Genomic DNA, 23,846 nt, shown 5'->3' on the forward strand with positions numbered 1-23,846 from the left:
TATTCCGATTGGCATTGGGGCTGAAAAACCAGAGAATGCCAATGGAGATAGATTCAACTATTGCTTTAAAAATAGAATTGCATAAGCAAGTTAGAGAGAAAAGGTCCTGCATGTGACTGTCCAGGATATACTCCACCTGCTTCTGAAAGTAATCTGAGGGAGACTGGGTACTGGTCTTAGGATATAATGATATTATCAAAATAGTAAATTATGCACTCACACAATCAGGTTTATCATCTTAGGGAAATCTGTGACAGCAATAAAGGGAGAAAGATGCTGGAAAAGATGGGCTGGAAGAAAGGTGAAGGACTTGGCAAAGAGAGTTGTGGAATTAAAGAGCCGGTAAGTTGTCTTTGCCTTACTACACAGGTAACTGTTAGAAATTGCCTTTTGGATCAAAACAAATTAGGAAATTGAGACATAAAGCTAAACATTTAAACAAGTTGCTACATATTAATGAGCTTTCTATAATTTCCATTTATTCTGCAATAGAGAGAAATGAATTGGAAATGAGTGATTTATTTTTTATTACTAGACTTAATGGGCATAATGGCTGTACCGTTCTGGACAGTGCCTTACAGCATTAAGGATCCAGGTTCGATTCCAGCCTTGAGTGACCATGTGGAGTTTGCACATTCTCTGCATGTCTGCATAGGTTTCCTCCCAGTCCAGAGATGTACAGATTAGGTGGATTGGCTTATGCCCGAAACGTCGATTCTCCTGTTCCCTGGATGCTGCCTGACCTGCTGCGCTTTTCCAGCAACACATTTTCAGCTCATGCTAAAATTGCCCATGGTTTCCAGGGATGGAGACTAGGTGGGCTAGCTATGGTAAATGCAGGATTGGGTGGGTCGCTCTTTGGAGGGTCAACATGGACTTGTTGAGCCAAATGGTTTTTCTGCACTGTAGAGATTCTAATATGCTTTAAAGTCAACTTGCCTATTAGTTGTAATGCAACTCATTGTATAAATGTTAACATTTTTTTTCATTTGTCCGTCATTGGCATTTATTATCCTATCCCTAGCTACCCTTGAACTGAGTGAATTGCTAGGCTATTACATAGGGCAGTTGAGTCAACTACATTGCTGTGGGTATGAAGACACATTCAGATCAGATGAGGGCAGCACATTTTCTTCCCTAAAGGATAATAAGCTATGAGTTTTTCTGACAATCAGCAATGGTTTCATGGTCATCTGTAGATATTTAATTCTCCCATCATAGCCAGATTCATACAAGGGTCACAAAAACAGCTGAGTTTCTGGACTAATAGTCTGGAGATTATACCATTGCTTAACAGCTGCTTAAACGTGTTGGTAGACTGTAACAGTGCATTTACCAAGCCAAAGAAGTATTTGAGCTTCTAATGGTTCAGCAGGAAAATATAGTCTAGGAAAGTTTCATGTTCTGTACTATTGGAAGATCTGTGTATTAGTGTACTGAGCAGTTTTGCAACCTGAATAGATGAAATGGCAGATACCAAAATGAATCAATCCATATTTTCTCCACTAATCTTTATTGATTGAACTGTGCTCACAATTGCACCTTAGATGCCGACTGAATTGAGCTTGCCTGGTGTGATATGCAGTTTTAATCATCAGGCTATCACCACAGACACTGGCGTAAGTCCCAAAATATTTGGTCTACGATCCAAACCATTCAGGATTGTGGTATACATTGTAACTTGTTTGAAGGATGTTTTATTCTTAAGTAAACATCTAAAAATACATTTACATCTTGATGAGAAATTGCAAGGCAGACATCTAATAGTGTGCTGTAAGTATGCCAATCCCTTCTAAATCCTAAATGCTGTCTTTGTTATATCTGTAATTTCAGATTCAAGTTCAACTTCATCAGTCACAAGCTGGTTTAGGAGCCACTGAATCACTTTTCATTGAAGATGTACAACTGTTCAGATCCAACAAACAGAAAAATTGGGCCAAAGCTAGAAACAGATTTTCTGAAACTTTTCAACAAACCACAAATCGGAAAGCAACACCAAAAACATTGTGGGTTAAAGATACTGAGAGAGAGTAGACTGAAGACACTGTCACAAGTTGAGTTTTGTAAATTAATTATACCCCAAAGGCACAAGTTTTTATATTGTAAAATAAAAAGCAAATATGCACATTCAGTTTGAGGCTACTTGCATTCATTCCAGTTCTGTTTTGGTGTAGCACCTAAGGATCCCCAAATGCATTTTACTTTTTAAAAAAGTATACAGTCCTTCCAAGAATGAATATTGCCAAATGACTTGTGTAAGCTTTTCATCTTGCACTCCTCAGGACAATAAGAATATAAATTCAAGGGAAAAAAAACTTTTTTTACTGCATGAGAATAGATGCTGATAGTGTTGCCATGAAGAATGTACCCATTAGTGCTTTGTACAGTTGACAGCTAGGTTGGCTTATTAGTCAGAATATTGCTCTGCAAAATTAACCCAACTCAGATGATAGTCATGTGTTGAAAAGATGCAAAGAATTGTATAGTTTCCAGGACGTGGCATGCCTGTCAGTGTAAATCCTTATACACTTGCTGAATAATCTAATGTAAAGCTAATACTGAACAACTAACTAGGAGTATAAAAGAGTTTCACTTCAAATAACATCCTCAAATACTGAGGTATACTAACTGTGCACTTCCAACCCACGTTTGGAAGAATATTTAGCAGTAGCTAGATAGTCCTAAATTGGTTGTCAGCATAATTCTTTGCATATGAAGGATTATCAGTCAGCTGTCATGGCCTATACTTTGCACACAGGCTCAATGCATGCAGCTGTTCTGCCTGTCTCAGTGCAACAAAACAAGTGATGCTATTGCCTGCTATAAAGCTGCTCCTGCGAGTTTGACTAATGGTTAAACTGGAGTAGGATCTCCAGTTTAACCATAATTTCAAAGGACTACCATTATCTCAATCACTTTGTAAAAATATACTTTGTCCAAAGGAATGAAGTCTGTAATTTATTTTATTAGGCCCAACAATGGCAAATGGTGACTGATCTAAAAATTCAGTAACAAAATAGATTAATTCTCCATGCTGCTTTCACAGTTTCAATGTCTGTAAACCAAATTTGAAGGGAATTAGTTTTCAACACTTTATACCTCACTTCTTTCACATACTTTTATTTTACAGGCTATATTTAATACACTAAATCCTTGCCAATTACAACATAAGATTGGTGCACAAATCATGCTTCTGCAAAGTACCAGCAGGAAAAAGCTGGAGTTTTCATTGTCCTTAATTCTGGAATTTGTGACTTCACTCTTCACAATACTGCAGCTGGATTCCTGTAAAAATGCCAAATATGATGGTTCAACTGCAACTTTCATTAAAGTCTATCTTCCAATGTTACACAGCCAGCCACTCGATTATGATGGTCCATTAAATTTAATTCCAGGTGTCCTCAGAAATTGGGTAATAGAACTGCACCTAGCACACACAGGCTGATTTGTACAATAGTAGTTTAGCTGCACAGAGTGAAGAGAACATTGACAAAGATACATTTACAACATTTGCAATATTAATTGGGTGCCATCCAGAAGGGCATGGAATTTTGAGACCTGGGTAAACCATGTTGCTGCTGCTGATGGTGTTGATGAGGATGCTGTTGGTGGATTGAATGCTGAAAGTAGGGATGGTACATATTGCGTGATGCATTTCCAGAAGGTCTGTATCTCCCACCTCGCTTATGCCGGTCATCTTCCTCATCTGAAGAGTCCTCCCCATACTGTGCCAGGGCACCTAGGCTATCACTAGTCTTGTGTCGCTTATGGCTTGGAGAAGAGATATGACCTACATTTTAAAATAAAAATCCCCAAACACCATACATACCCAGAAAGCCAAGAATTATTCAATATAAAAGAGAGAATTTAGTTTGTGGGAAAGAGAACACATTGTTAATGTTTAAATTTTTTACAGACAATTCATTAAAATAAATCATTTGTAGTACAGTACACAAGATGTCATAAAACCATGTCAAGTTGACAGCAGCAGGTGAAGTCCCATCAGAAACATGTAAGAGAACACAAGACACAAGGGAAAATTAAATTCAGATTAATTGTGATATATTAACTACCTCAAACTGCAGCACAATAAAAACCTTTACAGCATGCTTCGCTCCTTAATAGTTGTATTAAACAATGCCCTTCAAATTGACCAGTAAAAGTTTCACAAATGACATAAACACTGCAGGGATTATTAAATTTTCTCACTTAGCTGCCACATTCTGTAATATGTTAGCCAGGTTTTATATTAAAACAATTGGACAATGAATAAAAGATTAACAAAGTAGGCATATCTTCACTTTTTCTCTAAGAATCTGACAATTCCCTGGCTTACTATCCCTTTGGCAAATTAAACATACTACAAAAGTCAATTTACTGAAACAAATTTTCTAAATATTGGAAGTACCTATACCAATGCCATCTAGGTAAACCAGATTTCTAGATACAATGAATTAGGATCAATTGTTTATAAACAACTCAGCTTGAATGAAAATTTTTAAAATTGTGATCTTGCCAAGGAACTTGACATGACAGTAGTCAATCCCTTCCCTTGAATATTTTCATATCTAAATAAGGCATCACGTATTTACAAAATTATCTATTGTAATAATATGCTATTGAGTACATGGTAGATGCATGAATAGCTCACACCACTCTGAATCATAGCTTTTAAAAAACTATTCATTCACAGAATGTGGGTATCGCTGGCCTGCTCAGCATTCAGTGCCTAACCCAAATTGTAAAAAGAGTAGTTTAAGACCATATTGATGTGGGTCTGGAGTCACATGTGGGTTGGACAAGGCGAGGATGGCAGCTTCACTGCCTGAAGGACATTAATGAGTCAGGTGGGTTTTCTGGATGATGAACAAAGTTATACTCAATTCCAGATTTTCTTTAAAAATCGTAATTCAGGATTCATACCCATGTCTCCAGAACATTACCTGGCAAATCAATGTTTTCTTGAAGCCAAAATTGTGATGCACTTGCTTTCCCATTACTATTTACATCATCACTAATAGAAATGAGAAACAATCAAAACTATTGGTTAAAACTCAAATGAACCAGTTATATCTTTGCTAAATTTCCTTTGTTAATGAAAACCCAAGTACTTGTCAAAATAAAACTTCTCACTAACATACAAAATTTTGATAGGATAGATGGTAAAACACTGTTTCCCCTTGTATGTAAAATTCAGACAGTCGAGATATAAATGTTTGGTTATTTTGGGGCTTAAATGTGGAGCAATTTCTTCACTCAGAGCATTCTGTATCTTTGGAACAAATAAGAGTTATTGAGATTTGGTGAGAAAAGTAGAGTTCAGGATCAGCCATTAACTTATTATATGTTGAACCAGCTCTTGAGGCAGTATAGCCTACTCTATTTGTGTTCTTTTGTAATGTACCACATGCAATCTCATACATTTTCTTTGATAGGTACCTGTCATTTTATGCCTGCTTGATATTGAACATACCCCAATAATAGGAGGCACTCAATGATATTCAGAATTGGTTCCAAATACTGAGTTGGCATATTAGTCAGTGGAGCCTGTCTGTTGCTCCAACTCCCAAATAAGCAGAAACCATACTGGAACAGTTCCAAATAGAAAAAGAAACGTTATTTCAAGAAGGAGAAATGCATGAACAAAAGATTATTTCTGATATTATACTACAGAAGCATCCTTCATCCCTTTTTAAACGAAAACTGTCTATTGCATACACAGGAATATATTGTAGGAAAACCAGTGAGTTTTGTGTTTTGCCAGTTATTTTTGTAGGAAGGTCACATTGAACGCTTACACACTGCCTGAACAGCAAGTTTAACTTACCTTTATGGTATATATTTCAAATCATGAAAAGTTAAAATTTAATATTACACAGTCATAGCTCAGCAAGTAAAGTTCCAGGTATGGTTGCTGATCTCAATTAGGGCAATAATGTACAGGTGATCTCAGTATCACTGGATGAAGGACAAAGAAAGGTGAAGGGTTTGTGAAGACAGAAAAGTCCAGTATGCTTCCCACTTATTATGATGCAGTGGCAACTTTCAATTTAAATGAATCTGGATGCCTTGACAATACGGTCAGGCTTTAATGATCAATTAGCCAGTCAACAATTATGATCTAAGCTTAAGATGGAGAAGTCACTTGTATACCCAAGCACCTGTACTATAGCCCACATTATTCCTTTCACAAGAAAAGGGACAAGATGAGAAAAATTAGTAAGGAAAAACTTATTCATATACTTGAAAGACTAATCTTGCATAATCCTGTAAAGAGTAGAACACATCATTAAAGTGTTAGCCTGATTTAGTAGAATGGACTTTCTTGTTCAAGTGTGGAAAGTTCTCACCTTGCATGTTTAAGGTGTGCAACATTTGCATCGAGGTCTTCGGCATTTCAGAATGATCTCCATGGTTGGACAGCAAGGGCAGCAGCTGCCTGCAAGGTACAATGGAAGAATTTGTGACTCTTCAAATATTGGATTACAACAATGCATTGTGATAATTGTTACAAGCTTTCTTCCTTTTAATGCTGGTTTATTGTCTGCCCATTAAATATTGTGCTCCACTGGTATTTCATAACTCCTGAAAAACTAAAAGATAATTGTACACTTCCATAATTTCACACATTCTGAAGGAAAACAGAACATGTGAACACAGTTGTAGTAGGGCAAGTACATTATTTTTTCATATGCATGGCATACTATTGTGGTGGATCTACAGGAGGTTCTTAAACTACATCTGATAAAGATGGGAATACAGGCAACATAGGAACTAGTCATGTAGAAATGGAACAAAAAAAGTTACAGCTGTTTATTCTATTGAAAATATGTTAGCAGTAACATTTCTAGCGTTATTTAGCAAAGACAAGTCTTGAGGCTGAGAATATTGATAATATTTATTATGTGCATACCATAAATAATTTATGAGAAAGCAAAGTTGTAAAACAAGAACAGATAGAAGGTAGACATTAGCAGCTTACTACTTTCAAAGGGACGTTAAAACAAATTAGTCCCGTTATATTTTATTTGGAAAGGTAAGAGATAAGTATGCATTACAAACAGCTTTGGACAGTGCATCTTTCCTTAGAAAAGAGGGCTGTTTTAGGTGTGATCTATAGAAATAACATTCAGCTCTTCCAATCTATGCCAAAGTGCATAACCTCACTTTCTCTCACATTATACTTTATATTTAAAGATTTCGCCCACTTACCACTGTCCCACATCCTCTTAGCTCTTGCTTGTCACATATGAATGCTTCAATAGAATCTGCCACTCCAACACAATTTCAAGCAGTGCTTTCTAGAACATAACCACTTGCTGAGTGAAAATATTCTCCCTCATGTCACTTTTACTTCACTTGCCAATTACTGTAAATCTGTGCGCTATCATGCTTTATCATTTCACAGTTTCCTCCCATCTACTCCATCCAGGCCCCTCATTACTTAATTCCATCAAATCTTCATTTCTCCACGAAATACCATACCATCTCCTGCAATCTACTTTCATCCCATGATATTCCCTTGAATCTTTTCTGCAGTATTTCTAATTCTTTCTGCCTTTGAATAAATTCCTTTTTAGACTCTATTTGGGAACTAAAACAAGAGTGCTCATTACCACTCTTTTCATACTCTCACTTCGTTTTCTTTTTAAAAACATTTATTCAACTCCCCTTCAAACCCTCTATATTCAACCTGGTTTGCAACTATGCTTTCTACTTAACGTGTCATAAGCACATTTTTTCTTCTTTGTCTTAATTTATATTTCTTTTGTGATTAAATGGGTTCTGGCTTTGTTTGCCCTACTCCTTGCTTTTGAACAGTATACATATCAACAATGTTTGAAATACCTCTTCTTTAAGGCTACTGATATTCCTGTAAAGCTTTCACAATTGATTCAGCCCAAATCTGTTCTTGTCCCAGTGAAGTTAATTATTCTTATTCTGAACTGTTCTTTGTTCTTTTTCATAGTTAGCTTTAACCTTATGGTACTACTAGTTACACATGAGCCCCTTGGTCCACCTTATTTCCAAAACTATGTCTACCTGCACCTTTCTTTTGGGACTGAAAATACATTTCTGTAGAAAATTTTCCAGACACTAGGAATTCTAGTCACTCACTGTCTCTTACACTACCTGATTACAGACTGGGATAGTAGTAATTAAAATCCCCGTTATAACTATGCTATGGCTTTTGCATGTTTTTGTAATTTCCTTGTTAATTTGTCACTCTACAGCCTTGCCACTAGTCAATAGCCTATATACAACACAAAACAATGCAACTGCACTACTTTTGTTACACTTCAATCTAACCAAATAGATTTCACCTTTGACCCATTTGGGACATTGCTTTCTCCAGCACTGTGAACCTCTCACTAATCAATAGTGCCAACCTTCACATTTCCCGCTTTTAATTTTTCTGAATGTCTTCCATTAGGAATATTTAATATTGAGTCTTCATCATCTTTAAGCCAGGTCTCTCGTTTAGCCACAAAACCATATTTCCAGATACCAATCTTACCACACTCCATGTAGTCACATCCATGCACAGTAACCCTCATATAGACTTAATTATGTTTTGCCCTTACTCTGATCACACCTCTTGAATATTCCTGTACTAACCATCGCCCAGTTTTCTGTGCGGCTTACTATTCCTCTCTGATGCTATCCCTTTGTTGACCAGATTAGCTTAAACCCTCCCCAACTTCCACTTTTTGCAATAACAGTCACACAACTCACCTAATCTATGAATGTCCCATCTCACCCAGCGTCCCAATGTTACAAGAATCTAAAGCCCTTCCTACTACTTCCGGCCGAGCATTCGTCAACTTTGAATTCATATTTATATACCGATTTGCAAGCAGTACTGCAAGTAAACTATAGATTTGCTTTTAGATTTTGCTTGTTAAATTCCTACCTAGCTCCCCAGATTCTGTCTGCAGGACCACATCCTTCTTTCTACCAAAGTGATTTGTACAATATGGACCAAGAACTGGCTGTTCACCCTCCTCCCCAGAAACACTGTAACATCAGTGATACATGAGATACTACCATACAGAAACACAAAACAGAGCTAATATTTTTCAATTCAGCATAGCCAGAAACTGCCAATGCTGATAGACAAGAATGTCTTCTAAAATAAGAACACTTGCATTCCAACTCATTAATGGAATTCAAATTATGCAATTATACTTCCACTTTGTTCACTGTGTGTTCGACCACTTTCAATTAGTGTAAAGGTTTCCATGTCCTTGGTAGAAGTATCCCATCAAAACTGCATACCAGGCTGAGGACCAAACCTTGTAATCCTGAGCCATTTACGAATCCAGCAGAGGTTCAACCCTTGGCAGATTCTAATGCTAGGTGACAATCTCAGGAAATATGAGGCAATCTAAAAGTCCTTTTCTATTGCACAACTATAAATATACAAGAAGATTCAGCCAGCACTTCTCAGTTACATTTGAATGTCCATAGTGACAGCACTGATTTTTGAATGCTTGTTTGTTGAATTGCTTGTTGAATTTCAAGGTTCTAGTTCACATACTATCTGTCATATCTTGAATGGTATGTATTGCTTTGTCTCTGCAGAGACCCCATGAAACCTGTGGTCAGCAAGAATTCAGGGAAATGTCACATTGTATTGTTTGTCCAAATAGCTTCAAATGTTTTTAGAAGAAAAAGGCAAGGGGCTAGAAATTCTCAAAATATGGCACACTCATGGTGATAATGAGCCTGATCTTAAACGAGATGCAAGCTTTGATCCACCCATCAAAGAAAGCTCTGGAGGTCTCTGGACAATGTCAAACTTGCTTCATTAAGCCCTGTCCCTTTCCCTGAATGTCACATCCAGAAACTATTGGCCCTTATGAATTAACAGTCTCAAACAAATTACATCTTGCAACTGGTAAAGTAAACTACTTACCTTTCTCTTTCCCTTCCAAAGAGGGCAGAATCAGCAGCTATCTTCATCCCAGATCCCATATCCTGACTGCTCCTAGTACCTAGATTAGTCAAGTGAAATGGTCCGTGCTATGAGTAGAAAAAAGGCCACAGAAATCAACAGGCGTGATTGCATAGAAAGTACAAACAAATTCGATTATGACTAACGTACACCAATATTAACTTCTTTAAGATTCAAACAGAATTTGTAGAGCCCTTCAGAAGTTGTTCTTTAGAATCAGCATGGACTCTGATACTGGAGTTAGATGGCCACTGTCAATTGAATGACTGAACAGACATATAAAACAGCTAATGGCATACTTTTAAAATTCTACAACCAGTTTCTCATTTATTAAAAATCTAAAAATTTAGATCATATATCTCATTGTTAAGTAGTAACATGTTCTTCCTTATCTTGATATAGAAGATTAATTTACCAGATTATAAAGCATAACATTTAGTTTGGTCCCTTTTGGAGTACGGTGTGCAGCTCAGGTTGCTACTCTATATGAAGAATGTGGAGTCTTTAAAAAGGGTGTAAAAGAGGTTTACCAGGATGTTGCCAGATTTGGAGCCATTAGCTATAAGAGGAGGCTAAACAAACTTGGATTGTTTCACCAGAGCATCAGAAGCTGACAGACAATGATAGAAATATATATAATTATGAATGGTATGGATGGGGTGAATAGTTGGTCTTTTTACCAGGGTGGAAATGTCAAATACGGAGGGGCATAAGTTTAAATGAGAAGGAGAAAGTTTAACGGAGATGTGCGACAAGTTTTTTTTAACACAGAGGATGGTAGCATTTGGACACGGCTGTCAGAGGCAGTGGTAGGAGCAGATGCATTAGCAACGTCTAAGAGGCATTTAAACCGACACATGAACAGAGGGATATAGACCACATGCAGTCAGATGGGATTAGTTTAGAATGGCATCATGGTTGGCGCAAGCATGGTACGATGAAGTTCCTGTGCCGCACTGTTCTATGTTCAATCATATTTAACAGATTAGAACAAGTGCTATTAATGTTCTTTCATAATAGTACAATTCTAAGCCTATATCTGTACTTTAAATCTACGTCCTTTGATTAGTCTGACTGAAAAGCAATTTTCGCCCAAAGATTTTCCTAAAAGAGCAGTCGAATTACACTATTATGGCCTATCCTCAGAATAATCTCTGAAGCATGCTGAAATACACTAATCCAAACTTTTTTAAATTCATTTGTGGGATGTGGGCATTGCTGTTGGCCAGAATTTTACTGCCTGTTGGCCCACAATGCAATTTGAGGGGGAAATTCCATGATTTTGACCCAACAACAGTGAAGGAATGGCAACATATCTCCAATTCAGAATGATCAGTGCTTGGACAGGAATTTGCAGGTGGTGATATTCCCATGTATTGCCTGCCCTTGTCCTTGTAGAAATGAACACGAGTTTGAAAGATGCTGTCTGAGGATAGCAACTCGCTGGATGTTTTGTGAAATTTGATGAATAGTCATTAACTACAAACGATATTTGACAAATGTAAAGATGATCCCAATCGAAGACCTTGAGAAGAACAGATACGGTGATTTGAGGAGATTTGTAATTGTTGGTGCAAACAAATCATTCAACTTGGATTTTGAGCACAGAATTAAATACTGGGAGTATAATAAGCAAGCATGATAAAATGTAAATATCTTCCCCAACAGTACTGAACATAAAGAGTTTAAATTACCTATCTAAACAAAGGCAATAAATAAATAAATAAATAAATAGCAGTCTGGGGACATAGATGCATAAATCATTGAAAATGGCGAGGTATCTTGAGAAAGCGGTTAATAGGAAGTTCTGGGCTTTACAAATAGGGACACAGAGTAACCAACAAGCATGGTACACCTTTGTAAAACATTAGCTTGGTCTCAACTGTAGCACTGTGTCCAATTCTGAAACATTTACGATGGATGCAAAGACACTGGAAAAGGTGAGGTTCCAAGAAAAAAGGGTATGCAATAAATGGATAAAATTAGAATTCCTACAGTGTGGAAATAGGCCCTTCGGCCCAAGTCCACACCAATCCTCCAAGGAGTGACCCAACCCCCGATCCTATATTTACTCCTTACTAATAACCTACACAAAGGCAATTTACCATGGCCAATTCACCTAACGTGCACATCTGTGAATTGTGGGAGGAAACCAGAGCACCCGGAGGAAACCCACACAAACACGGGGAGAACGTGCAAACTCCACACAGACACCCACCCAAAGCTGGAATCAAACCCAGGTCCTTGGTGCTGTGAGGCAGCAGTGCAGACCTCTGAGCCGCCGTGCTGACCCAAATAGATTGGAAAATGTGGAGTTCTTCTTCTTGGAGAAGAGAAAGCAAATATGAGATTTGATGGAACTCAAGATCATGGAATTTCAAGAGTAGGAAGGGGGAAATTATTCTTACTGGTGGAAGTGCCATGAACCAAAGACTTATAGTGACCGACAAAGAACTAAAGTCAACATGATTTTACACAAAGTGTTTAGTATCTAGAATGCACTGCCTGAAGTGTGACGGAGATATATTCAGTCTAGGTTTTCAGAAGGAAATTGGATAATTAACTGGAGGAAAATTGTTGCAGGGCTATTGAGAAAGGATAAGGGAATGGAACCAGGCAAACTGCTCTTGTTGTGAGCCGGCATGGACACAACAGGCCAATTGTCTAACCCCTTGCTGTAAACATTCTGCAATTTCAAAACAGATTTTCTTCTCAAACAGTTAATACTATGCAGATTAATTTGAAGTTGAACAAATTAATATTTAAAATAAGATTATAAAGAAAGGATAACTGAAAACGCCATGGAATACCATGACTTGTAAACTGCTAAAACTATGCAACTAATGCAGATAGTGGTAATTGTGAAAACCAGATAGGTTTCAATACTCACTCAATTTTCCCATGAATACATTTATTTGAGTTTGATGGAGCCAATAACCTTTACTGATCTGTGCATAATTTTTTTTACTAAACAGTGTACACAGCAATGAGGTGCTTTCGCAACAATGAAGTGCTGCAGCACAGAATACACTGCTGTATTACTTTAATTTGGGAGGTCACTACCAGCAAGTGCAGCACAGTTATAAAGCTACCTCACCTTCTCAGTCCTCCAGTGAGTTTTCAAATGCGAAAAGATCAGTTAATTATAATGCAGATTAGAATAATTTACTATAAATTTTTGCCAAAAATAACACAAAATATTTCTGATTATAAACAAGATCTCACAAAATAGTCATATGGCTGAAAAATTAAAATTCACATTTGAATCAGCCTAATTGTAAGTTTAATTAAATATTAAATTTGGAAAAGGTTTGGATATTCAACAATTTCATAATAGCTCCCCATAAATGGTGGGCACATATTGAACTCAACAACCAAATGCTGATTGCACAGAAAATAGGAATTTATTTTCAAATGTTTCACATGTAAAAGACAATTCTTTGCCACGATCAATGAACGCGCATTTATGCAATTTCTTATAACATAGTAAACAAAAAGCCCCATGCGCTTAACTGGAGCAATAGCAAATACATTTTCTCTCAGTCACATTGGCAGAAAAGGTAGTTTCAAGTGCTGAAAACAAGGGAAAAGATAAAATGTGGAGAGATTTAGGAGGAAATCAACAGCATAGGCCCTAGCAACTGAAAAAAGCATAGCTGATTTTTAAAAAATTCATTGTTGGCATGAGGGCATTGCCAGCTGGATCAACAATTCCTGCCCATCCCTAAAGTGCTGCGTTCTTGAAATGCTGTAAACCTTTGGGTTTAGTACACCCACAGTGTAATTAGGGCAGATTTTCCAGGATTATGACCCAGTGGTAAATGAACGTGATATACTAAGTTAGGATGCTGAGAGGCTTGGGGTTGAACTTGAAATATGGTTTGGTGGTGTTCCCATGGATCGGCTGCTCCTGTTCTTTGAAACAGTCTGTGCCGCCAAGGGAACCTTGGTGATTTGCTGCAGTGCATTTTGTAGATGGTATATAATGCTGCTGCTTTGGTAATGGTTGGAGTAACAAAAATGTGCATTGTCCTGAATGGCGTTGAACCTCAAGTCTTGGTAGAATCCACCCATCCAGGCAAGTTTAGTGTATTCTTGTAGATACTAGTTTCCCCAGGATCTTGACAGTAGGGGATTCAGTGATGGTAGCGCAATTGAATGTCAAGGGCTGCTGGCTAAATTGGATCTTATTAGAAATGGTTATTCCCTGGCATTTGTGGGGCATGAATGTTATTTGTCCCTTTTTAGCCTAAGCCTGAATACTGTCCAGGCCTTGGTGTACTTAGAGATGGACTGCTTCAGTATGAGGAGTTGCAAATGGTACTGAACATTATGCAATTATCAGTGAACATCCCCACTTCTGACCTTACAATAGAGTGAAGCCAATGAAGCTGGTGAAGATGGTTGTACATAGGACTCTACAATGAGGAATTCCGCAGAGGTGCCAGGAGCCAAGACTACTCTCCTGCAACAACCGCAACCACCTACCTATGTGCCAGGTATGACTCCAACTAGTGGAGTGTTTCTCCCCCATCCCCATTCCTACTAGACTTCCTTGATGCTACTTAGTAAAATTCAACCTTGATGTCAAAGGCAGTCACTATCACCTCATCTCTGAAATTTGACTGAGTGGTCCGGGCAGAATCCAAACTAGGCAAGAGAGAGCAGGTAATGTTTGATAGCACTACTGATGACACGTTCCAACACTTGTCAAGAGTAGTTTTGAGTTACTAGATCTGTTTGAAGCCTGTCCCATTTAGCACCGTGATAGTGCTACACAGCACGGTGGAGGATATTCTCAATGTGACAGTAGGATTTGGACTCCACAATGAACATTATCAAGGTCAGGTGCATCTGTGAAAGGCAGATTGATGAGGATAAAGTCAATATGTTTTTCCCTTACTACTTGCTGCATCCTCAGTCTAGCAGCAACATCTTTTAGGACTCTACACCAATCAGTAGGGCTGCTAGCAAACGACTCAAGACTGGGCATCCATGAGGTGCTATTGGTCATCAACAGTGGCAGAATCATACTCCAACACAAACTATAATCTCACTGCCTATAATATCTATCAAGAAAGGGGATCAAATCTGGCTCAAACAAGAGTGCAGGAGGGCATGCCAGGAATAGATCCTGGCATACCTAAAAACGAGATGTCAACTTGGTGAAGCTACAAACAGAATTATCAATGTTCCAACAGCACAAGCAGCAAGTGATAGACAGAGTTAAGCAATTTCACAGATGGATCAGATCTACAGTCCTGAATAGTGGTGGACAATTAAACAACTCACTGGAGGATGCTCCACAGATATCCTCATCCCTCAGTGATAGGGGAGCCCAGCACAGAAGATAAGGCTATAGAATTTGCAACAATCACCACCCAGAAGTGCCAAATGGATGATCCACCTTGGCTGACTCCTTAACCTCTTAGTATTACAGACACCAGTCCTTAGCCAATGTGATTCCCTCCAGACTGTATACCACTGTCACATCTGCTGGACCTGACCTGCTGGTGGAGCAGGATATAGCCAGGGATGGTAATGGTACCTTCTGAGGCATAGTCATACTAACAATCATAGCTCACAGATAATGTCAACCTGTTGTGCAAACAGTCTGCAAACAGCTCTCCCAGTGTTGGTACCAGCCTCAGTGAGGGGGCTTTGTAGGGTTGACACGGCTGGGTTTACCATCATCATTTCCAATGTCTAGATTAATTATCCAATCAGTTTCCTTCCTTTCTCTAGGTCATTTCAGAGGGCAGTTAAGTGTTAACTGCATTGCTGCAAGTCTAGAATCACATACAGGCCGGACCAGGCAAGGGCAGTAGAGAGCTTCTTCCCTAGAAAACATGAGCGAACCAACTGACAATGATTCATGGTCAGCACAAGATTAGCATTTAATTCCATATTTATTGATTCAATTCAACAATTCTTTTCAAATCCATACACCCAGAGCATTAGCCTGAGCCTCTGTATACCACTGCAACGACATTGTCAAGATATCATTGGACATGCTGAAGATGTCAAGATCTAAGAAAGACAGATATCTTCAAAGATTGTATGATGGAGGTTCGAGAGTTAGGGAGGGACAAGGTCACTTGAACGAATAGCCTAAGAAACAGGAGTAGCTGAGAGCTGCTCGGCCTATCGAGCCTGTTATCCCTATTGATTAAAATCATAGACGAATTTCTACCTCAAATCTATCTGTCCATACTACTCCCATTTCCATTATTTCATTGGTATCCAAACGTCTGTCAGTCCCTGCCTTGAATTACTTAAATCTTTCCTTAGATCAGGGATAAAAAATTCCAATGATTTGCAACCCTTTAAATAAGGAAACTGCTCACCACCTCAATCCTAAAGAAGTGACCACTCGTTCTAACATCCCAAGCCACAGGAAACATCCTTCCAGCATCTACCCTATCAAGCCCCTCAAATGTTTTCAGTGCAATAATTTTATTTGTTTAAACTCCAGGCAGTGCAAACCTTCTCCAAGGTACAGTGGTATGCAGTCAAGGAGCTGCCCTTAGAATCCTCATCACTGACTCCAGACATTATAATCGTCATATCCCAGTAATGTGTCTCATGATTTTTTTTGCTGGACTCCCTCAGACAAGTAAAATTTGCCTCGGCTACAATAATAGACACTATACATGATACTTTAGATGCAGTTACATGAAGTACCTACACGACCACAGCAAGACATCCTTTTGCTCATATTCAAATACCGATTGTATGCAATCTTTTATTCTATTACTTTCTTGCTAGATCTACATTTTTACTTTGAAATTATTTTCCAAGGAATTAGATCCTTCTGAATAACAACAATTTTCAATCTTTAAACTTTAAAGAAAAATCTATTCTATTTTTCCCACTGAAGTGCGTTAACTTCACAATTCACATTACATTCCATCTGCCAATGTCTTGTCCACTCAATTAACCTACATAGCTTTGCAGCCTTTTTTGCAGCTACCTCTCAACTTAGTTTGTGTTGTAACTTTGTGTAAATTACAATTGTAGATACAAGCTGTCTCCTCATACAAGTCATTGATATGACCATATGACCATACGACATAGGAGCAGAATTAGGCCATTCTACCCATCAAGTCTGTTCTACCATTTAATCATGGCTGATAGGTTTCTCAACCCCATTCTCCTGCTTTCTCACCATAATGCTAAATGACTCAGTCTCCACAAACCTCTGAGACAGAGAGTTCCACAGATTCATCACCCTCTGGCTGAAGAAATTCATCAGTTCTAAAGACTCGTCCCTTCACTCTGAGGCTATGCCTTCGGATCACGTCTGTAAACTTCCTGTGGACCCCTCGAATGCTAGGACATCTTTCCTTAGATACAGAGGCCAAAACTGCTCACAATATTCCAAATGCAATCTGACCAGAACCTTATACAACCTCAGCAGTACTTCTCTGCTCATGTTATAGCCCTCTTGAAATGAATGCTAACATTGCATTGGACTTCCTAACTGTCAAGTGAACTTGTTAACCTTAAGAGAACTCTGAACCAGAACTCCGAAGTCCCCTTGTGCTTCAGATAGTCTACACCTCTATTCTTCCTAATGAAGTGCATGGCCTCACACTTGCCTAGATTGTATTCCACCTGCCACTTCTTTGCCCACTTTCCTAGCCTGTCCATGTCCATCTCCAGCCTCCACTCTTCCTCAAAACTACCTGACCCCCAACTATTTTGGTGCCATCTGCAAACTTAGCAACAAAGCCCTGAGTTCCTTCATCCAGATAGTTTATGTGTAACATGAATACTTGTGGTCCAAACACAGACTCCTTTGGAACTCCACTAGTTATTGGCTGATATCCTGAAAAAGACCACTTTCTCCCTACTTTCTGCCTTCTGCCAGTCAGTCAATCCTATTGCCAAGTCAGTAACTTGCCCAACACAATGGGCTCTTATCTTATTTAGCAAACTCCTTTGTAGCTCTTGTCAAAGGCTTTCTGAAAATCCAAATATATCACATCCACTGGCTCGCCCTTATTTCAGTTGCCCATTACCTCCTCAAAGGAATCCACTATATTTGTCAGGTTTGACCTCCCTGTGACGTAGCTGTACTGACTCAGCCCTATTTTACTTTGCACTTCCAAGTATCCCGCAATCTCATCCTTAATAACGGACTCTAAAATCTTACCAACGACCTAGGTCATACTGGCCTACAGTTTCTTGTCTTCGGCCTTCCACCTTTCTGAAACAGGAGTATTGATATTGGTTGTAAATATTGGAGTTGATTTTGTAAAAAAAAAATCAGAAATTTAAAATGGAGGCTTTGCCTAAATAGGAAAGCACTGGAATAATCAAATTTGTAGATAACAATCAAGTACAAGACACATAATGTGACTACTCATGATTAATTGTTTAAAACAAGTATTCAACAATATTTGGTACTTTTTTTAAAAACAAGAAATCATCATGCCAGTTAGCCTAGCAGTCAGACAACCATTAATAAAGCTGCACAATATGCAGTGAACATAACTTCTCCATCAAAATTCAACATTGTACTTTGTTTTAAAAGTATGCAGTTAACTGTTTATTATTAGCCTTCGGTATTTTTTTGCAGCAGTTTCATTAGAATTTTGTTTTTATTACATATGTTATGTCTTGGCTGTTCTTCCCACTTCCAATAAAAGGGGATTGTCCAATGGATTATGTGTTGACAATCATGTCAGTCAGGATCCTCTCTCTCTCTCTCCTCTTTTAGAGTATCACTTCCCAGATCCTAATGCAATTAATTATTTGGTGCAATGTATCAGTGGCTTTTTCTAAGGTCACGCATTATGAGTATACTTACCCGGTATCCAAGAAGACCTTCTGGTGAATTTGCTGCTCTTTCTTCAGTAAAACGTCTCTTTTGTGGCTGAGGAGGCAGTGGCATTGGGTTACTAGTACCTGTGGTCTGGAACTGATATTCTGAGCTGGATAAAGACACTGGCATTGGAGCAGAGTTTACAGGTTGGACCTACGAATAACCGACAAATACTTAATAAAACTACAATAATAGATTGATGAAAAATTAAACAACCCAAATATCTAAAACTGAAAACAACTGACCAGGGCTTGTTTTTATATAAATTATTCTCCTAATATGGATGATGATAAATCACTAAGGAGGACATCCAAGAAGGGTCTTCAAGTGAGGCCATCTGGATGGAGCTTCAACAAAAAAGGGATGATTATATTGCTGAGATTATACCACAAGCCTCTAAACAGTCAGAGGGAGATAGAGGAGATGTGCATGCAAATGTGAGAAAGAAGCAGGGCTGTAGTTATAGGAGACTTCAACTTTGCTAACATTAACTGGGATCCCCTTCGCATGAAAGGATTAGGTGGGGTGAAATTTTTTGAAGTGCATCTAGGAGAGCTTTTTTTAGTGCCAGTATGTACTACTAGAGATTCAACAGCGCTAGACCTAATCTTAGAGAATGAAGCCGATCAAGTGATTAAAGTTTGAGTGGGGGAGCATTTGGGGCAGTGACCATAATAAGTCTACATTTGGAAAATGTGAGTCCTTTTAAAATTCGTGTAGTGAGATTTCAGGGCCAGCTGGTCCATTAATAGTGAAGGGCAAGGGCAGCAAGCTCCTGGATGTTAACGCCAATTGAGAGTTTGAAGAATAAAAATAACGCATATGTTAGGTACAGTGGATTAAAAATGTCAGACATATAGAGTATGAGAGATCGCTTAAAAAGAAAATTAGAAAGGCAAAGAAGGGCCAGAAAATATCTTTGGCAAATAGGATTAAGGGAAATCACAAGGGTTTTAAGTATTTTAAGATTTATCAGACTATCAAGGAAACAGTGGGACCCATTAGAGACCACAAGGGCAATCTGTGCATGAAACCGTGAATGTGGATAAAGTCTTAAATGAATTGTTATCTGTATTCACTACAGAAAGACATTGTAGCTGGAGATTTTAGTTGGGATGCTGAGATGTTACAACATGCTATGACTAATAAAGGGAGGCATCAGATAATTTAGCAGGCATACAGGTGCATAAATCCCTGGGCCTGATGAGATGTATCCCAGTCTGCTAATGGGAGGCAAGGAAGGAGACTGCTGGTGCCCTAGCAGATATATTTAATACTTCACTGGCCACAGATGAAGTGCCAGATGAGTGGAGAATAGATAATGTGGTTCCTCCGTTCAAGAAGGGCAGACGCGATAGGCAAACTGAGTCTGACATCACTCGTAGGGAAATTATTGGAAAAAATTCTGAAGAACAGGATTAATCTATACTTGAAAAAGTGGGGAATGATCAGGGATAGTGAGCACGGATTAATTAGAGAGAGATCCTGGTTGACTAACTTAATGAGTTTTTTTGAAGAGTTGACTAAATATAATGAAGTTAATGCAGCTAATGTGGTTTACATGAACTTTAGTAAGGCCTTTGACAAGGTCCCACATGGAAGACTGGTCCACAAGGTTAGAGCCTGTGGCATCTGAGGCAAGTTGACAAACTGATTCCAAAACTGGCTTATACATAGTAAGCAAACAGTGATGGAGGGTTCTCATTATAATTGAAAGCCTGTGACCAGCGATGTCACACAGGGATCAGTGCTTAGACCCTTGCTGCTTGTTATATACAATAATAATTAGAAGATTTAATTAGTAAATTTGTAGATGACACGAAAATTGGAGTGTTGTTGATAGTGAGGATGATGGGCTCGGGTTACAGACTGATATGATTCTGGATGATAATATATCACTAAGAACAAAGAACAATACAGCACGGAACAGACCAACACATTTTGTCCTTCCGTAATGGAAGTACCTTCATTTACAGGGTCCATATCCCTCTATTCCCTTCCTATTAATGTAATGATCCAGGTGCTTCTGGAATGCTGCAACTGTATCTGCTTCCACCACCTCCTCTGGCAGCACGTTCAAGGCATTCACCATTCCGTGTGAAAAACCTGCCTCACACATCTCAAATTCCACCACCACCACCAACCAACCAACCAACCCCCACCCCAGCACCTTGAATATGTGTCCACTTGTAATTGACCCCTCAAACCTGGGAAAAAGCCCCTTACTTTCCACTTTATCCACGCCATTCATAATCTTATAATCTGCTATCAGGTCACCCCTCAACCTCCCATGTTCCAGTGAAAACAAACCCAGTTTATCCAACCTTTGTTCATAGCTAAAATTCTCCCATACCAGGGCAACATCCTGGTAAACCTTTTCTGTACCCTCTCCAAAGCATCCACAGCTTTCTGATAATGTGGTAGCCAGAACTGTACGCAATATTCCAAGTGTGGCCTAACTCTAATTCTCTAAAGCTGCAGCATAACTTGCCTATCCTTATACTCAATGCCCCTTCCAATGAAGGCAAGCATGCCAGAGACCTTTTCTCCCACCTTATCTACCTGCACTGCCACCTTCAGTGATCCTTAGACTAGGACACCTAGATCCCTCTGCATATCAATACTCCTAAGGGTTCTGCCATTCACTATATAATTTCCACCTGTACTTTGCCTTTCAAAATGCATCACTTCACATTTGGCTGAGTAAAACTCCACCTGCCATTTTTCTACCCATGCCTCCAACTGATCTATATCCTGTTGTATTCTCTGACAATCCTCCTCAATATCTGCAACTCCACAATCTTTGCATCTTCTACTAGTTATGTGACCATTGCACACCATCAGAAGCAGACATACAAATTACTCCTTCGGTGCCACACTAGCTTGGCAGAGATCTATGAAGTTGGTAATTTGAAAAGGACAAACTATTATATTTGGGATATGATTGTCATGAGATAATAGGAAGTGATGTCAGTAAGATGACTACTTATAAAAAAACCTGCCAGGAATTTTGATTATTTTGTTTAGCTATTCAGAGACTGTTCATGTTTTGACCGTGCAATGACAAGCCAATTGGAATATAAGTTGCTTCTAATCTTTATCAACGGCTCATGACTGGCAATAAGCATGATTCTTAGTCTGTCAGTGCCCAGAAATGACTGAAGTTAGAAGGAAAACTAAAGTCAACAGTAAAGAACAAGAGACATGTGTCCATGAGGCTGGTATTCCATTCGTGAATCAACCTGAATCCACCGCTTTTATCATGCATTATTTCTTTTGTATCAGTTTTAATAAACTAAATGAATTCTATGTTTGCACTTTGATTGGATGTTGTAACCAATTAGGACTAGTAATTCTTTAGGTTGACTCTCTCAAACTCAGTCTGTAACTGTAATTAATTTTAACTGAAAGATCAAAGTATAAGAGAACCCAAAGCTTTGCAAAGGCTAACCTTTAACATCCTCTAAAATGTTCTCTAATCTAAATAATCACCTGGGAAGCCACTCTAATAAGGAATTGCTTGCATTTCATTACCTTCTAAGGACAACTATGAATAGCCAATAAGTATGGTCCAAACAGCAACAGCAATATATCCCCCAAAAAAATGTGAAAATCTGGAAGCGGTCGTCTTCCACTAGATTTTACTTCTGAAAGTAGTTATTCCCGATACTCAGCTTTTCATCTCCACAATTTCAATAACAGGACTTGAAGTCCTATTTTGGAAGCTGACAACTTCAAAATTGAAATGCCTACATGAAGCACCAAGGTCGATAACATCACTGAAATTGCAGAACAAAAGTCAATAAATTAATGGAAGAGATTAAACTTAAATAAAATGTTGCATCCTTTATCATCAGATGCAGAGAGCAAATAGAAAAGTTACAGATCTGAGTGATAACATAGAAGCATAAGCAGTAATAGTAGTAGTGAGTATAGGAAGAGTCAGCCACTTAGTTCACTAGAACTTAGTTCTAGTTTTTAGTTCACTAATGGGCAGCACTGTGGCTCAGTGGTTTGCACTGCTGCCTCACAGCACCAGGGACCCGGGTTCAATTTCCGCATTGGGTGACGGTCAATGTGGAGTTTGCACATTCTCCGTGCCTGCTTGGGTCTCCTCCTACAGTCCAAAGATGTGCTGGTCAGATGAACTGGCCATGCTAAACTGCCCATAGTGTTAGTCAGGGGTAAATGTAGGATAGGGGAACGGGTCTGGGTGGGTTACTCTTCAGACAGTCGGTGTGGACTTGTTTCCATACTGTAAGGAATCTAACCTAGTTCAGAACAATTGGTATTGGTGGTCAACCTAGCATTCGTTACCCATTTCTAATTGCACGTGAACTTAATGGTTTACTATGCTATTTCAGAGTGTAGTGAAGATCTGTCTGGAGTCGTGTGCAGACCAGATCAGATCATGAAGGCAGATTTCCTTCCCAAAGGACATATTCAAAGGAATCTTCATCATAGAATCCATACAGTGTGGAAACAGGTCATTCAGCCCAACAAGCTCACACAGACACTCTGAAGAGCATTCCACCCAGACCCATCCCTGTACTCTATCCCCGGATTTCCCATGGCTAATCCATCTAGCGTACATACAATGGGCAATTCAGCATGGCCAATCCACCTAACCTGAACATCTTCAGACTGTGGGAGGAAACCCACGCAGATACAGAGAGAATGTGCAAACTCCACCCAGTCAGTCACCCGAGGCTGGAATTGAACCCGAGTCCCTGACACTGTGAAGCAGCAGTGCTAACCACTGAGCCACCGTGCTGCCCATTAGTGAACCAAGGCTTTTACAACAATCAACGATGGTTTGACAGTCACATTATATGAAGAAGAATTTTCTATTCTAGATTCCATTAATTCAATTTAAATTCCATTAGCTGCAATGGTGGGATTTGAACCCATGTTCCCACAGCCTTTACCTGGACCTCTGGATTATTAGCCCAGTGATATTATCACTACACCACCATCTCTGCCAAGCCTATTTTGCCATTCCACATGATGGTAACTGATCTGTGATGTAATTCCTGGTCTATGGCCACATCTCATTAC

General features: G+C 38.8%; 2 protein-coding genes and 1 non-coding gene across 6 annotated transcripts in view; 1 reads left to right on the forward strand and 2 right to left on the reverse strand.

Annotated features, from left to right (window-relative positions):
• The window catches only part of aggf1 (angiogenic factor with G-patch and FHA domains 1), a 63,661-nt gene extending 61,530 nt beyond the window's left edge, over window positions 1-2,131 (forward strand). Inside the window, exons 14-15 of one of the 2 annotated variants that reach the window (XM_043707186.2) lie at window positions 229-342; window positions 1,834-2,014. In XM_043707186.2, the coding sequence (XP_043563121.2) occupies window positions 229-342; window positions 1,834-1,870 (151 nt within the window). In that variant the 3' untranslated portion in view covers window positions 1,871-2,014. Of the gene's footprint in view, window positions 1-228; window positions 343-1,833 lie in introns of both variants that reach the window. The other variant, XM_043707172.2, reaches the window with a different exon arrangement.
• Window positions 2,132-3,100: 969 nt separating this feature from the next.
• LOC122558517 (KH homology domain-containing protein 4-like) overlaps window positions 3,101-23,846 on the reverse strand; it is a 72,952-nt gene continuing 52,206 nt past the window's right edge. For 2 of the 3 annotated variants that reach the window (XM_088000346.1, XM_088000348.1), the window contains 4 exons: window positions 18,774-18,941; window positions 9,920-10,026; window positions 6,351-6,439; window positions 3,101-3,790 (listed from right to left, as the gene is read on the reverse strand). In XM_088000346.1, coding sequence (XP_087856472.1) covers window positions 3,519-3,790; window positions 6,351-6,439; window positions 9,920-10,026; window positions 18,774-18,941 — 636 coding nt within the window. In that variant the 3' untranslated portion in view covers window positions 3,101-3,518. The remainder of the gene's footprint in view (window positions 3,791-6,350; window positions 6,440-9,919; window positions 10,027-18,773; window positions 18,942-23,846) is intronic. The other variant, XM_088000347.1, reaches the window with a different exon arrangement.
• LOC122539780 (small nucleolar RNA SNORA47) lies at window positions 12,928-13,070 on the reverse strand. The gene has a single exon (XR_006309185.1). It is a non-coding gene; the product is annotated as a small nucleolar RNA SNORA47 (small nucleolar RNA).

Source organism: Chiloscyllium plagiosum, unplaced genomic scaffold, assembly GCF_037043375.1.
Source record: "Chiloscyllium plagiosum isolate Xiang-an unplaced genomic scaffold, Cpla_swu_hap1 HiC_scaffold_2, whole genome shotgun sequence".
Taxonomy (NCBI): domain Eukaryota; kingdom Metazoa; phylum Chordata; class Chondrichthyes; order Orectolobiformes; family Hemiscylliidae; genus Chiloscyllium; species Chiloscyllium plagiosum.